This window comes from Eulemur rufifrons, chromosome 12 (assembly GCF_041146395.1).
Source record: "Eulemur rufifrons isolate Redbay chromosome 12, OSU_ERuf_1, whole genome shotgun sequence".
In the NCBI taxonomy this organism is placed as follows: Eukaryota; Metazoa; Chordata; class Mammalia; order Primates; family Lemuridae; genus Eulemur; species Eulemur rufifrons.
In genome coordinates, this window is record NC_090994.1 from 601,263 (window position 1) to 617,515 (window position 16,253).

The 16,253-nt window shown below is 46.3% G+C and overlaps 1 protein-coding gene across 1 annotated transcript in view; it reads right to left on the minus strand.

The window, feature by feature from the left end:
• Nucleotides 1-16,253, minus strand: part of CSMD1 (CUB and Sushi multiple domains 1) — a 1,254,382-nt gene that overhangs the window by 232,310 nt on the left and 1,005,819 nt on the right. Inside the window, exon 12 of the mRNA XM_069485062.1 lies at nt 13,745-13,857. Coding sequence (XP_069341163.1) covers nt 13,745-13,857 — 113 coding nt within the window. The remainder of the gene's footprint in view (nt 1-13,744; nt 13,858-16,253) is intronic.

Here is a 16,253-nt window from a genome sequence, read left to right on the forward strand (position 1 = left end):
TGGGGAGAGTCCCCCAGAGCCCACAGTTCCAGAGGGGCCACATATACAATGGGCAGAGATAAAGGTACATTCAAATGCAACTAGAGTTAATATATACAAGCCCAGGTTATTATCAAGGAAATAGAAACGCTGTTCTCTACCCAACCAACATCTTTACTATGGTTTTATTTACACAAAACAAAGACCAGAGGAGTTCTCATTATGAAAGTAACAATTTTGCAGACTCTAGTAGTATCAGTCCACTCAGGATAATATTTAGCACCCTCTGCCCTAAGTCCCCAAGATAAAAAGCCCCAGATTTCTGAATTATAGATTCTACATGTTTCTTAGAATAGCTTCTATCATCTGTATCCAATCCACTCTTCACATTAACACGATATCGATCGATAAAACTGCTGGCCACTCCTGCCCTCCCTGGTGTGTTTTCTTTGAGCCTTTGTTTCACTGATTTTAGGCATCCCTGCGTCTCTCCTCGAAAGGACTATGATTTCCTGCGGGGCTGGGCTCATGCTCAGCCGTTCCGTATTCCCCACGGCATACAACAATTCTGGGACCTGGTAAATGCTCGATAAATAATTTTCGGTTTGTTGACGGAGTGGGAAAAATGAGATGTAAGTGAAATTTGAAAGAAGAACCAAAAATTTCCAGAAATGGTTTTTCCACTCAGTTTTCAGAAAATGTTTATTGAAAGAATCTTTCCAAAAATACGTGCACGTCTGTAATTCTTCTCATTGTCTGTGTTAAAGGATTTTAATTAAAAGTTTTACTACCAAAGAAACTCAGTTGTGAAAAATTTAAAAAAGGAAGGCAAAGAAAGAACAATAAATTTTGGAAAAGAGCGGATACCATGGTGAGCACGTGCTCCGGAGTGGACAGTTCCGCAGACACCAGCAGCGCGGTCTGGCTTTGGGACTTGGCGTTTGCAGATGCTCCCTGGGGGCACACTCCTCAGGTGTGCACAGGCTCATCCCTGCTCACCTGCTGCCCCTGCAGGGCAGGTGCTCTGCGTGCGGCTCTGTCCGGAAGCACATACCACCCCCCCCCATGCTCTGGCCTCTGAACAAGCCCCCATGTTTTTCTTCATTGAACTTCTCTCTACCTAGGAGAACATCAAGCCTAAGAGACAATCAATTATAAGATGCATAATTATTTCATACAATACTGAAAAAGAAAATTAAAATGTGGTATGAGTCTCTCATATCAATGTTATCGTACAAGACCTCCCGCATCACAGATACTAAAATGTGAAAAAAAAATCCACGCCTTAGAAGCAATGAAATAGGTTAGGTGTTGTTATTATCAGCATCATTACTGCCCACATTCCCGACGAGAATACAAAATCTGCGAGAGCTGGTCCTTAGTCCAGCTGCCATTTCTATATCCCAGCCCTCAAAGCTGTGCCTGGCACAACACAGATACTCAATGAATATTTATAAAATTGATTATCTAAATTAAATCTAACATTTAGTGGTTTTAAATGTATGTTTTTTTCCATTGCCTTTTATATATGTCTTTTCTAAATCGTATGTATGTTTTATTACTGATAATAACAAATGCTATGCCAATGTTACATTTACATATTTTTCAAAACAACAAAAATGTGAGTCTTTGTAAGGTGTCACACACTTGACACCTTAGAAATGGTTGGTGAGTAAAAGGCAGCTTTTCAATGCATCAACAATAAGCATTTTTAGGAGTAAGGCTTAAAAAAGGCTTTTCTTTCCTCTTTCTCCTCTTCTCTAAAGAAACGTTAGTGGCTGCAGAATTTTGCCAATGTGCTAATATGTTACGATTGGGGTGATGAGTAGAGAGGAAAACTTTAAGGTAATGTTAGTTATTATTTTCTGAGCCACTCTATGTATCGCTCTTCCAAAAATAACATGAGGCTAAATACAGAGAGGAAAAGAAAAACCATGCCAGAAGCAGAGAGGGACCTAAGCCGGCCCGGAAAGCCGGCTCACTGCTCATTTAACGCGCGGAGCTTAATTTTTATCACTGGCTGTGGTTGTCAGGCATCAAAAAACTTCAAAGACTGAAGGGCAAACTCATTTTCTTTGCTTGATCCTCCTGGTAGGGAGGGAAAGCAATCAAATGCTATTGTGTGAATTTATCATAATACCGTTCAAGGGGAAAACTCAGAAAAATCCTATCTGTTGCTCACTTGATGTGACGTCTCCCTGTCTATTACCCTCCCTCGCTCCGGAGGAGACTCGCGTCCCAGGTGACAGACAGGAAGGCTCACGACAGGCGGCCCCTCCTTCAGGTCTGGCCTCAACTCAGGACGTTTCCCCAGCAAGGCGGAGCGTGTCTTCCTACGAGACATGCTCACCGGCAATCCGTGTGCTTCTGACTTCTCCTAGGGCTGAATCAGACGCGCTTTGCAATTTGTAAACAGAGTTAACAAACATTTATTCCAACGGGACGCCAAGAAATAAGATCAGTCCTGGCAGCTTCTAGAGCCCTGCTCAAAAAATCCCAGTGGCAGCGAACACGGCCAGGGAAAGGCTGGATCTTCAACCAAAGTCATTTATCCTTCAGAGTGGATTGGCTTCCTAGCGTGGAAGATGACAGATATTAATTTGTTGATAGCAGGAATGTTTTCACTTTCTAATCACAGTAGAAAGGAAACAGGACACACCACCAAAGCCGCCGCAGATGCAGCTAATTGATACCTATTTCTAACACAGAGCTCTATGTACAACAAGAATGAATTATCAGCAGAATTTACCGGGTAGGAAAGTTATAGAGGTGGCTGCAGAGATTGTGTGACCATTTATTAATAGGTCCATCTGTGATTTGGTAAAGAATTACTATGGGGTTTTATTTTATTTTATCAACTAAAACTTGCATTTTGAGATGATTATAAATTCACATGCAGTTGTAAGAAAGGATACAGAAAGATCACGTGACCTTCATCCAGTTTTCCCCAGTGGTAGCATCTTGCAAGACTAGTATTTTGTCACCACCAGGGGACCGATGTTGACACACACGTCGAGGAGGTGCCCTCTCTCCTGCCTGTCTGAGAATTTGTCACTAGTGTGTGTTGTAGCAGATTGAATGGTGGCCTCTGATAATGGCCTTAAATATATTTGTGTGTGTGTGTGTGTGTGTGTGTGTGTGTTCAGTTTTTTAAAATGCAAGAAGGAACCATAAAAAGTCTAAAAATGATTATCTGTAAGGGGGAAAAAAAAAGCAAAGAGTATGGAGGAGACAGAAATAGAAGTGAGACTTTTAAATTGTGCCTAGTTTTGTAAATTTGATGTGGAACAGGTATGTATGTAAATATTTTTACATAATTATAAAACAAAATTATTTTTTAAATCAATATAAAAGCATAAAAAGAAAAAAAACAGGTAAATCCAATTGTGAATTCAGAGACGAACAGTGGCAAAAGACTCTGAAATACAGCACTTCAACTGTGAGACATATAAAGCATAAAATAAGTGCAAGACCATTTGAAGCTGTTTTTAGCAATCATAATGTGTGTGCTGGTGTTGACACTGCTCTCCAGGATTTGCTGTCTGTGTTGTGAGATAAAGCAACTGAGGAAGGACGAGAGACTCCTCTTCCACCTTTAGCAGAGTTGTTGAGAGCAGGGACACTCGGTAAGGGAAGAAGTTGAGATATACGATCGAAGACACTAAGAAAAAAACTTGCAGCGCTGAATTTGCATCAGACACATCCCACCCCACCGCCCACCCCACAGACACGGCACATGAGCTCCGTGTCTGGCGAGAGGGCCCAGAGACAGTGAGAAATCAAACAGCAAGGGACTCTGTATCTCCTGATGATGACAGTCTTGAAATATCCTTTCCCACTGAAGGAACCCAAGCATCCTTGGCTGAATGACTCATTCAGGTGAAGCAGAAGTTGCCCAAGATGAACTTGGAATATTTTGTCACACCAGATGGCCGAGAGGCTATTGCCTACCCAGGAGTGCACTTGAGAAAGCACAAAAGGCAAAGAGAGCACGATTTTGGCATTAACAGTGAAAGTTAGTTCATAGAGAGGAAATCATCAGATTGTTTTAAATCTACGCATTCTTAATAATGTAGCAAAAAAATCAATCACTTTAGAGCAGTCAACCTCAGCCAGGGGAGATTTAGCCACCACCTCCGCCCCTCTCGCAGTGGACAGTGGACAGGTAGCAACGTCTGGGGGCATTTTGGGTGTTTCCAAGTTGAGGGGGAGGATTCTACCGGCACAGGCCAGCGACACTTCCGAACACACTGCACCGCACAGGATGGCCCCTCCCTTCCCAGCAGACACGGCACCCGCTCCACAGCCCCTGCCCAGGCTGAAGGTGCCACAAACACATCTCATCCTGAACACCATATATAAACAGGAGCAGCGAGCGTTTATCTCCTCTTGCCGATAAACTTTGCCACTAGACAGCCAAAGACTATACTGCGTTGGAAGACACCCCTCAGCAAATAAGTGGTAAGAGGAGTGACAGACACACTAGGCTGGCCCGGCCTCTCTATCCAAGGACCAGGTTACACGAACTGTGCCACTGAGGCACAGTCACCAAAACTCATCCTGGATTGGTCGGGTTCCTTGTTCTGAGAAAAAAACAAAGAAGCCCACCGTGGCAAACTCAACGGGACAACTGTCCTTTCGTCTGCAAATACATCAATTCCAGTGACAGAAAAGCGAAAGGAGAAAAGTATTCATCAAGATACTCGTAAGTTACAGCAACCTATAACGGTCACGAAAGCATGGATTCTTGGTGGTAGCTGTAACCCTTACAGTGTGTGAGAAGGAAGGAGGAGGAACCGTGTTTCCAAGTAGTCTGGGTCACGACAGCTCGGTCTCATCGGTGGGCGCAGGAGCTGTGACTTTTCTAAGGGCCCTAAGATGAGGGTATGAATACGTGCTGGGCTTGTATTATTAATAGATTCCGGAGACTGATGTACGTGTATGTGCACGTTGTCATCACAGAACGCTCGCGAGGCAGGTGTGAGGACGCACCTTGCGCAGACGGGTCTCAGAGGAGCGAACTGCAAGGGGAGGCGCCCTGAACACACAGCCCAGCACAGGCGGAGCCCCGTCTCTGCGGCTCCAATACGCACTGTGCTTTCCCTACGTATTCGCTTTGTATATTTTTTCTTTTTAACGAGCAGAGACTGTACGGAAGGGAGATGATGAATCTGCACATCACAGACCATAAAACAGAGAGCCGGAGAGAGAGAGCCCACCTGGGACAGAGTCGCAGTGATCTGGTGGAAATACATCGGGACCCGAGAGGACAGTGGGGAATGAGGCCAAGTGGCAGTCGAGGGTTTCTGATTTATTTCGATACAATCCGCAGGAATAAGAACAAAGCCATGTGAGTAGCGAGAGGATAAAACCTTGACAACAGACACAAAACAACAACACCCAACGGCAACCGAGGGATTACGTCCTGGGGAGAAGACGTGTGGTTCGGCGGGCGGGTTACAGGAGCGGGAAAAGCCCCATTTAGATCCATCATCGCGACTCGGAAGCAGGTTGCTCGGAGAGGAGGCGGCGAGACGGTGTTTGTTCTGAGCACACCGGAGGGACAGGGTATCCGAAAGTCGGAAATACTGTCCCAGAGCCGGACTGATAATTGCATTTTTGACAAGAAGGTGAACAGTCTGGAAAGATAACAGCAAAGTTGAAATGGACTAAAAACTAATTTCAAAAGTTTGTTGTAACAGAATTGACTGCAGGAGAGGAAGCCCAGGCCCCCGGGTGGGACAGGGAGGAGGAGGAGGAGGAGGAGGAGGAGGAGGAGGAGGAGGAGGGGAGGGAGGGAATCATCAACTCACTTTCTAAGGCGCTTAGTCCTGGGCAGAGAGACTGACCGCCAGAAGTTGAAAACACCAGTGAGTCATAGCACAAGAGCTGCCATAAAATCAGTGTTCTTTACCCTTCTAGAAAATTCTCCTTCAGGTGAGTCGCAGATTTGTGCAGACTGTTCGCAAAATACGCACCTGCAATCACAGCTTCCAAACTGAGGACCCTTTTCTCGTCCTCAGCAAGCTGCCACATCTATTTAGACAATTTATCCCGACAAGAACCCGGTTATTCTTCCCACTTCACCGATAGCGAAACTGGTGATCGGAGAACTGGTGATGAGCTCGGGGCCACAGGAGAGGCTAAAAGCAACGTCACGGTGAAGCTCCCGGAATGCACCTGCCTCCCTCCGCGTGTGGACGGACTGCTCTAAGGACGGCTCCTCCGTGGCCGCAAAGGCAGGGCCGTCTGAGAAACCGGGAAAGGAAACTAATTTTGTGAAGACTGAAAAGGAAACAGGAACATCGGGTGGGGACCTGCAGCTTTGGGGCCACCCGTGGCCTTCTGGATCCTTGAGTGTGGCCTTTTCACTGAATCCGAATTTTACGGATCCCTTTACTACAAGAATTTGGTGTGCAAAATTTGAATTCAGCTGAGGGGCTGCACTTGGGGACCTCGAGGCCACGGGTCCCCACGATTCTGATTCTGTTAGATTGAACTTGGCAAGATAAACATGCTCCATGGTGCTCAAGTTATTAGTTTTGAATTCTAGCTGGTATCCTTAATAAGTTTTTTTTTTTTTTTTCCTGACTTCAAGAACATGTGAAATACAGCACTAATTGAGTCGGGGAAAGGAAGGAAATAATTAGCATGCCGTCTGCCTTCACATAATGACTTGTTAGCAGAGGAGTCGAAGATGCAAAGAATAAAAAAAACAGGTAAAATTTCTCATTTTCAGGAGGGTAGAAAATTCTTAATAAAATTAAAACACCGCGTGGCGTCAGCTGTTATGTTTTGAGCACCTCATTACTAAAGGTATTAAGAGACATCAAAGGAGCAATAGAAGTGATCAAAGAAGCGCCAGTGCTGACACAAAGACCAAAGAACCTCAACGGCAACGAAAAATGACAAACCCAAGTGACTGCGTCCCCCGAACACACGGTAATGGGAGGTGACAGCGTCCTTCTTTCCCATGACACCATTTCCGTAGAATTAAATATTTTAATGAAATGAAAACGCTAATTCATTTTAGCAGTGAAGATGAATCATTGAGTCTCAGAAAAAGAAAATGAAGTGATAAAAAGAAAGAAAAAAAAATGAAACCAAGAGGATGGCTCAGGTTTTGCTCAAACAGAAGCTATTTCAGGAGGTGTTTTTGGACGAAGTGAAAAGCACAGTGATGGGGGTGAGATCCGCATCGCAAGGGGACTGGAAGTGCAGGTGACACAGGGTTTGGACAGTGTAGCGCCCGCAGCAACAGGGAAACAATGTTTATAACAGAGGCCAGAGGAGGCCGGGGTTTCTGCAGGACGAGACACCAAACATCTCCGGTCATTTGGCTCCTTTTTTAAAGATATTTTATTCTTGTTGGAGCAGGAGTCCTACCGTCCATGTGACTCTGTGTCTGAACTCCAGCCTCGGAAGGGACAGGTCACTGAGAGTCCCTGGACTCCGTGGCAGATGGAGGGATGGGACCCCAGCAGGACCACGCAGAGTCACCTCTGGGCTTGAGGCAGGTGCCCCCGAAGGTGTCCTCACCTTTGGCGTTCCAAGGTCAGGAACCGTAAGAATATAATCTCAGAGAAGGTGAGAGCTGTTATTTCTGTCGCTCACAGACACCCTCCCCGAGCATGAAGCCACAAGAAGGGAAAGAGGAGCTAAGGGGACCAGAGAGAGTCCTGACAATGTCACCAGAACATCCTACAGTGGGGCACACGTGAGTCTCTCTCACCTGCAACACACAGAATTGTCACAACAGAGACAGAACTAAGAAATAGGATTTAGGGGTAAGAGAGCAATCGGAACGATGCTGTTCGTCTCCGTGAGAGGTGCAGGGAACCCAGACTGCAGGAGCAGACGGTGAAGACAGCAGACATCAAGGGAAGTACGTCAGTATTTTCCGACGGAGCCGAATCTCAAAAGGAGAAGAGGATCGATGCCGTGTCCATCCTTAGGGCAGAGCGGGACACGTACCTTTCCGGGGCTGATGGGGGGATGGGAGGGAGGGAGGGACGCAGGTGCAGATGGAGATGCCCGTGGGTGAGGAACGGGAAGTCCCTGCCGTATAAAACAAGTGACGTTTTCCCTGCAAACGAGGGGAAAGGCTGCAGGGGGCTTTATTAGTGAAGGTTGGAAGGAGAGTGAAGGTTTGTGGGAGCCGGGTAGGACCGCGAGTCCTACCACCAGGGCCGTGGCAAGACAAGCAAGGTTGAAAGCTCCGGTGGGAACCGCAGTCACGGAGCATCCAGTGGGTCACACAGACCTTCGGTGGCTACGGCAACCGGTCCTCCCGGGCAGAGAACAAAGGGACTCATGACAGAGATTAGCCTTAGACATGTCAGGAATCATTGCTAACTTGTCCTCAGTCACATTTTTAGAAGATACAGGTTTGTGGATAACTTTCTCGACTCCTCACTAATTGTGGAAATACCAGGCAGACATAATTCTATTCCAGAAGAAGAGCCTCCACATGTAAAGAGAAAATGCAAGAAACAAGGTGAGAGTCAATCACAAAGAATGCAAACAACTACATGCAAATAGAAAACAGATGCATATTCGTAGAAGAGTTTACTTCAAATAAAATGAGGAAAGATCACATAAAATCTGCATTCTTCTCATCCGCTCTTGCCTCTATCACCCAAGGTCTACACACCATAAAGCAGCATTCAAAGCACTTATAATGCAATTAAATGTTAAGATTGCTTCTGCAAATAAGGAGGAAAAACTGATTTTTAAATCGTTTGCATTGAAATGGCACAAATCTGGAGAATTTCACAGGGAAGTTGAAATTCAGTGGGATTATTCTGAAAAATACTTAAGAGAGACTGACGTCAGTTTCTTTGCTTTAAAAACTTTTTAGTCCAAATCATCCACATACTGTGGGTGCCTCCCTGCCCCATTTTCCTGTTTCCCCACCGCTGTGCTGCTGTGGCTGCCTCTGCCCAGGTCACGTCCGGCCCCCGAAACCCCGATGGTTCTACAGGGTTGGGGAACCGAATCTTTCCTCATTCTGTCTTTTCTCTACAGCGAAGAAGACAATGAACAAAAGTCTTCATATGCGAGTGGAGCCATTGATATTTTAAGCCTCAAGTTGGAAAGTTTCCAATTAGTTCAGCATTCAGACATTTAAGAAGAAACTATTGCTCCACACGAGCCTTTCCTGTTCTCTGGTAGAGCTAGAACGTCGCGTCGCTTAAGGATCTGCGAGACGCTGCCCCACACGCTCTCGTGCTCATCGATGTCGACACGGTTTCCCACTTTGCACCCCCCGCACTGCTGCCCGCTGTGCCGAAAACCCAGCTGGGCTCCACTCACCACCCCAGCCTGGGAATGTCCCCAGTGGAGGGATTTTACCAGTGGAGGTGACAGTCACATCTCCTTTGGCTTGCAAACCACTCCTGGAAACAGCTTCCCATAAAACCTGAATATTCACGGAACTGCCGTTTCTGTCTTTCCCAGGGTTGGGAGGAAGCCCTGTGGGTGACATGGCGACCCATCCCCACCACTCGCTGTAGACGAGGCCACAGGCCAGGGAAATTCAGAGCAAATGGGAAGAAAACTGGCACCCAAGCCCAGGTCTCTAGGCTAATGCTGTTCTATTGAGCTTCCTGACCCCCCTGCACCCCCCATGCACTCACTCCTCCTCCTGCACCCCTCCTTCTACCCCCTCCTCCTCCTGCACCCCTCCTGCTACCCCCTCCTCCTCCTCCACCCCTCCTTCTACCCCCTCCTCCTCCTGCACCCCTCCTTCTATCCCCTCCTCCTCCTGCACCCCTCCTTCTACCCCCTCCTCCTGCACCCCTCCTTCTACCCTCCTCCTCCTGCACCCCTCCTTCTACCCCTCCTCCTCCTGCACCCCTCCTTCTACCCCCTCCTCCTCCTGCACCCCTTCTTCTACCCCTTCCTCCTCCTGCGCCCCTCCTTCTACCCCCTCCTCCTGCACCCCTCCTTCTACCCCCTCCTCCTGCACCCCTCCTTCTACCCCCTCCTCCTACACCCCTCCTTCTACCCCCTCCTCCTCCTACACCCCTCCTTCTACCCCCTCCTCCTCCTACACCCCTCCTCCTGCACCCCTCCTTCTACCCCCTCCTCCTCCTACACCCCTCCTTCTACCCCCTCCTCCTCCTGCACCCCTCCTTCTATCCCCTCCTCCTCCTGCACCCCTCCTTCTACCCCCTCCTCCTGTACCCCTCCTTCTACCCTCCTCCTCCTGCACCCCTCCTTCTACCCCCTCCTCCTCCTGCACCCCTCCTTCTACCCCCTCCTCCTCCTGCACCCCTTCTTCTACCCCCTCCTCCTCCTGCACCCCTCCTTCTATCCCCTCCTCCTCCTGCACCCCTCCTTCTACCCCCTCCTCCTGCACCCCTCCTTCTACCCCCTCCTCCTGCACCCCTCCTTCTACCCCCTCCTCCTGCACCCCTCTCTCCTATGCCCCTCTCCTGCCTTGCTCCCCTGCACCCCTCCTGTACCCCACCCTGCAGCCCACTCCAGCGCCCTCTTGCCCAATGTTTTTCTCATTCTCAATCTCAAACTACACTAACTTTCTTCCTACTCACTCCTCTTTCCCAACAGAAGAGCAGAAAAAGTGTCGCTCCACACGCTGATGGGTGACAGAGCTGCGTCTAACAGAAAAGCGTTTCTGCTGAGTCATAGGGAACTGCCCATGAGGAAAGGCCCTTTCTGGCTTGGAGGACACGAGGAAAGGTGAGAACTACAGGGCGCGGTTGGAGGAAAGATCACCTCCAGCTGTAACTTCAACCAGCAAGGCCAACGCAATCCGTCCACTTGCAAGTCAACGGAATTCAGCCATTCCAACAAGGACTCTGTTTTGTTGAGATCACAGAAATTTCTAAAGGAAGCAGGAACGTGGAACACAAAATAATACAGATTGTGAGAAAGCCAGAGAGCCACAAAGGGAAAAGCTTTCAAGGACAAGCGCGTCCTGTGGCGTCTTACTGAGAGTCCAGGTGGCAGGGCTGTCAGAGCACATCGTCAGTTCCAAACGCCCGTGACACATGACAAGGGCGGAGCACAGACGTGCGGACAGAAAAAGTAGGAAGATCCTTTCCCTTAGACAGCCTAGAACATAATCTACAAGTGCACATGTCTAATTTCAGTTATTTCAGAAACTCTTTTGTAATTCACAAATATCATGCACGGCACCGTAATTTCTGCCCAACGCCGAGGTACAGACGGGAAACCGTCTCCCGACGAGGCTACCGTGGCGTCGGCACTGAACGCTCAACCCCGTATTGACTTTTAACTAGAACATTCTGGATTTTCACTTTCTAAAGACCCACGTTGTACTTTCCCACAGTCAGTGCCACACGGAGCATGACCTTCCCCGGCGTCACCCAAGCAGAGACCTCGGTTACAGATGAGACGCCTGAACCACGCCTCGCTCACTCTCCTCACCAGTGTCTTGGCGACTTATCGATAGGGGACGACTCTGCTTCCAGTGTGGACGCCGAACTCAGACGCTGTCTCCGGAGTCATTCCTACTGTCGGCCCAAGCAGGTCGCGTTGTGCCACACAGCAGCATGACACGGGAACACTGCCTGTCACTTATCCCCCCGCTGACATGTAACTAGCTACAGCTACCCGCATAGAACACGACAAACACACGCTCAACCCGTGTGATGGACTCCAGCTGCACGGTATTTCTGTGACAAAAATGCTTTGGAATTAATTCACATGACTAGATTGAGGGTCCTGTCCACAAGTGACTTGTGTACTTTGTCTCTCATTGTTAGCTTAATACAGTACCCTAGAAATCCCAACTCCTAGAATGTCTTCTTTTGATATAGTCTCTCAGGTTTTGAAATCCTCAAAGGTTAAATTTGTTATTTTAATCATCTTTCTACCTCTGGAACATTCTTTTGTCAAAAGATAACACCTGGCCTTGGACTGGCAAGCTTGCAGGCGCTGACGGCCGTTCCACTCTCCTGCCGTCTCAAGACGGGGCCGTTCATCGTCTGCTGAGACCATCAGCGGAGACTGACTAGAGTCACATGTAATTGCAATGGATGCGGTATGTTCATCAGACTGAAAGATGACACACGGAAGAATATTGACATTGTAACTGCGATTCCTTGTATCTGTTAGCAGTCAAGGACTCGCGCTTCGGGAATGAGGCTCGGGTCTCCCCTCTGCGTCCTGCGAACCCCATGACGTGCGTGTTCACAGGGCCGGAACTAACTCAGTGCCGTGTGCCCCGCTGGGAAGGTCTGGCATTTCACTGCTGCTCTTCGATTCTACCAAAGGCAGCAGCAAATGTAGGTCACGTGGAAAATATTAATATCGTGCCTCTACCACGCTCTCTCGAATAACTGTACAGTCGTGTAGAAGTTCAGTGAAAGGTCAAGTCCAAAAATCCAAATGCCAGGAAGTGTTCGGCAATTATCTCTGCAGTCTAGTCCTCACCGTTGAATGCGATGTAAATATAATTTTTTTTGTAGCATTTCTTATTAAAAGAGTCATTAAGTCCCCACTACAGCACATGTGTATAGCAAGGAGAAACCTGTTTCATACTTTATAGATAAGGACGCTCACAGTTGAGTCCTCTTACTACAGGACTTCTTAACACTGCGACCACTTTAGCTCGCATGGACAGGATGCAGCCGTGCCAGGACGTCCTCACTCACACGAACTCAGGACAATATCACCCCCCTGGTTATTGTTTGGGGATCGGTGGATATGTTCTTATCATCTGCTTCATTGGCTTCACGTGCAATAACTTCTTGTTCCATTTTCTTCAGCTCCTGAAACTACTCCTACAATATACACTTGGAAAATAAGAGCACGTTGTCTCTTCACTCAAATTCACAAAGCAAAACTGAATAAAATTCCAGCACTCCAGGTGAATAGTCTCATTTTCACCTGTACACACACAGATCTAGCATGATAAATAGTTTAAAGAACTCAATATTTAATGAAGGAACCAGTAAGATATTTTTAAAACCGGTTTCAAAGGAGGATTCAAAGAAAATACAGATACAATCAGAGATACTAAAATGAATCTGCAGGTAGATTCAAAGGCAATGTCCACAGAGCAATAACCGATTGCAGCTCTCCTGTGGGGTTATGTAACATCACACCGTCAGAGGGACGCGAATCTACGGTGAGAAATTGTACTGGTTCATCCACAACAGGCTTAGACTGTCTAGTCCAGCATTACCACGCACCTTTATCACAAAATCTCTTTCAAAAATATATTATAGATAAGCACACATTGAGAGAATTTTGAAAAGAAGAACAGAAAATTCATTTGCATTTCAATGGTCAGGAAGGATTTGCATTGTTATTCATTTTCTACGATGTGCAGAGTTGTAAATTAGCTCAAAGACAATGAAAGGCACAGATCTTTCATTTCAAATATTTGTGTTTGGCTTGCAGTGTTTACAAATGTACGTCTTTTCAGGCTCATCATGCTGTGTTTTCTATGTCTGCTCACATTCTGAAATCTTCCCTGATAAATAATAGGTCGTTAACAATACCGATCAATAGGATATGATCAAACGATCCACAGGTGTGCACAGGTCCCACGGCTTACACCTGACACCGAGTCTCGCCGTGTGTTTTGACACAATAAGAGCACGTTTCAAACATTAACAATATGAGTAGACTTTCAGGAAGTTGCAAACAGTTGGTCCCTGGTTATAAGCACTGTTCTGCCTTGATTTTATCTTTATCTAACACAGACTGGTCTCTGCGCCCTCTGTTAGAATGTGCGTTTTCAACCCAGTTAAGTGTGTTCCAGCCATACCTTGGTAAACGGCTTTAAATCCAGGTGAGCCGATGCTGTCGTCCGACTGCAGGTGTAGCCACATCTGGTTGCTCATGCTGACGATGAGGTCGGGAACGCTGGAGCCCGTGAGTCTGCACGGAAGAGAAACGCCGAAACTCACTACGGGCAGCAGATACATTGACTTTCACCTCAGAGGAGGGGCTTGCTGCTTAAACTACCAACCCATATATACAAATATAGCAAGACCCTCCTTCAAAGCATCTATTATATAACCACTTGCAACTAATTTTAATATTTAAACTTCAATATCACTGGCATTTTTATAGCAATCATTCTATTGTATGACTGCAAATTTGCATCTCATATTTAAAAATCTAATTAGGGCAACCGACCATCCCGCTTGCCTGAACTAAGGGGCTTCCCCAGGCGCAGGACTTAGTGTTCACCCAGACCGTTCTGGAAACCCTGGGACCGTGCGTCTGTGTGACGGGGACGCACCCTGTTGCCGTGTGACTTCATCACATCACACCATCACAGGGAAAGCAGCCCCACAGTGAGAACTGTACTGGTTCATTCGCTAAATTCTTGGAGTGTCTAGTCTGGAATTATCATGCACCTTTATCCCAAAAGCTCTTATAAAAATGTATCATAGGTAATCAGACATTGAGAGAATCTCGCACAGTAGAACAGTCTGCGTGGAGGAAATAGACTTGGCAGCATTTATTGGCCTCTCCTTGTGCATTTCACAGCCACGTCCAGGTCACGTCGAGTGGAGGTTTCAGTGAAGCATTTGTTGTGTATTAACAAAACAGTCCCACAGGGGCTGCCGTCAGCCAGAGAAAGGAAACACTAAACCCATTGACTGAACTCAACATGCTGACAGAAAAGCAAGTGGAAATAGAAAAAGTGCGAGGAGAAAAAAATCAATTCAACCAAAACAAATGCCCCTAATCAAATAGGAAGCTTTGCTTTCAGCGAAGCAGTTTCGGGAATATGAACACATGATTTTCCCCATCAATCACATCAGCTGTCTATCAGCCCGGCATTCTCACCGTGGGCAGCAAAGAACACCTGAGTCTTTGAAGGAAGATGAACAACAGTCATTACACGGGAAGTAACTTGTGTGACTTTATGCTCAAATTGAAAAAAGGGAAGTATTTCAGTGAGTGATGTACAGTAACTACGTATGTATTTCTCTCTGAATATTTGCCTTGGTTGGCCAGATGCTTCTATTTTGTGTGGCTGTTTTGTTGCTTGTGTGTCTGAAGAGAGATTTTTTCTTTCTCCCCTGTGCATGTATTTATTGACCTGTAACAAACCCAAAAGTGCCCAGACCACGGGTATCTGGCTCGTGGACTTTCACAGGGAACCATCACACGGACCAACGCAGAGAACTGCCCACACCCAGACTCCCCCTTGTGTCCTCCCACCTTCTCCCAACACAGGTTAGTTTTATCTGTGTTTTTAAAGATTCTATACACGAAATCATACTATGTACAATACTTTGTTCAACATTATGTTAGTGAAAATTCACATAATTGTTTGTAGTTGTATTTCATTTACTTCAATTTTTATATGGACTTCACATTGTGTATAAGTACAAATAGTGGTTAATTACTATTTTTTCTATTCTTAAAATGTGCATTGAGATCATTGTGGATACACAGGCAATAGTATGAAATAATACAAAGAGATCACACCCATTCTTTATCTAGTTCTCCCCAATGGTAACATTTTGCAAAACTGTAAGTTACTACCACAACCAAAACATTGATATTGATACAATCTACCTATCTTGTTCAAATTTTCCCTGTCTTATTTATGCTCTGTGTGTATGTGTGTATGTGTGTAGCTCTATTCAATTACATCTCATGTCTAGGCTCCCGAATCCACCCTTGTAGCCAATGCAGACTAGCTCCATCCCTCCAAATTCCCTGGTATTGCTAGCACTGAAAGACAATTTGCTTAAAACAAAAAAGTAATATTGTTACTCTTTGCAACCACTTATCTGTTTGAAACAGGATTTTTTTCTTACCATAATTTGCAACTGAAAAATAAAATAGATGCCGGCTTTGATAAAATACAGCAGGTCCTTGAATAATGTGTGACATCACGTGATGTCATCACGTGATGACGCCACTTCACGATGTTTGGCTGCTGCTGAGCTCAGTGCACACAGGAGCAAGCTCGTTGTTGAACAGACCTTCTCCTTGGCCCTTGGTAAACAGGTCAACAGTGCTAACCTACATGAAATCTATGTGCTAAAAAAGGATGGATAAATCCACCTGTGACTTCTTTCACTCAACACAACACCCATGAGCTTCCCAATGTTGCTGTGTGTATAGTTTGTTCTTTAGACGTGCACAGTAGGATTCGTTTGTAAAAATATAGCACACATTTTGGTTCAATGCCCTGTTGGAGCATATTTACAATGTTACTAGTTTTTAGCAATTATGAACAGAGCTACTGTAAACATTCATGTCATGCAAACTTTATTGCTCCAGGGTAAATACCAAGCAGTGGAATT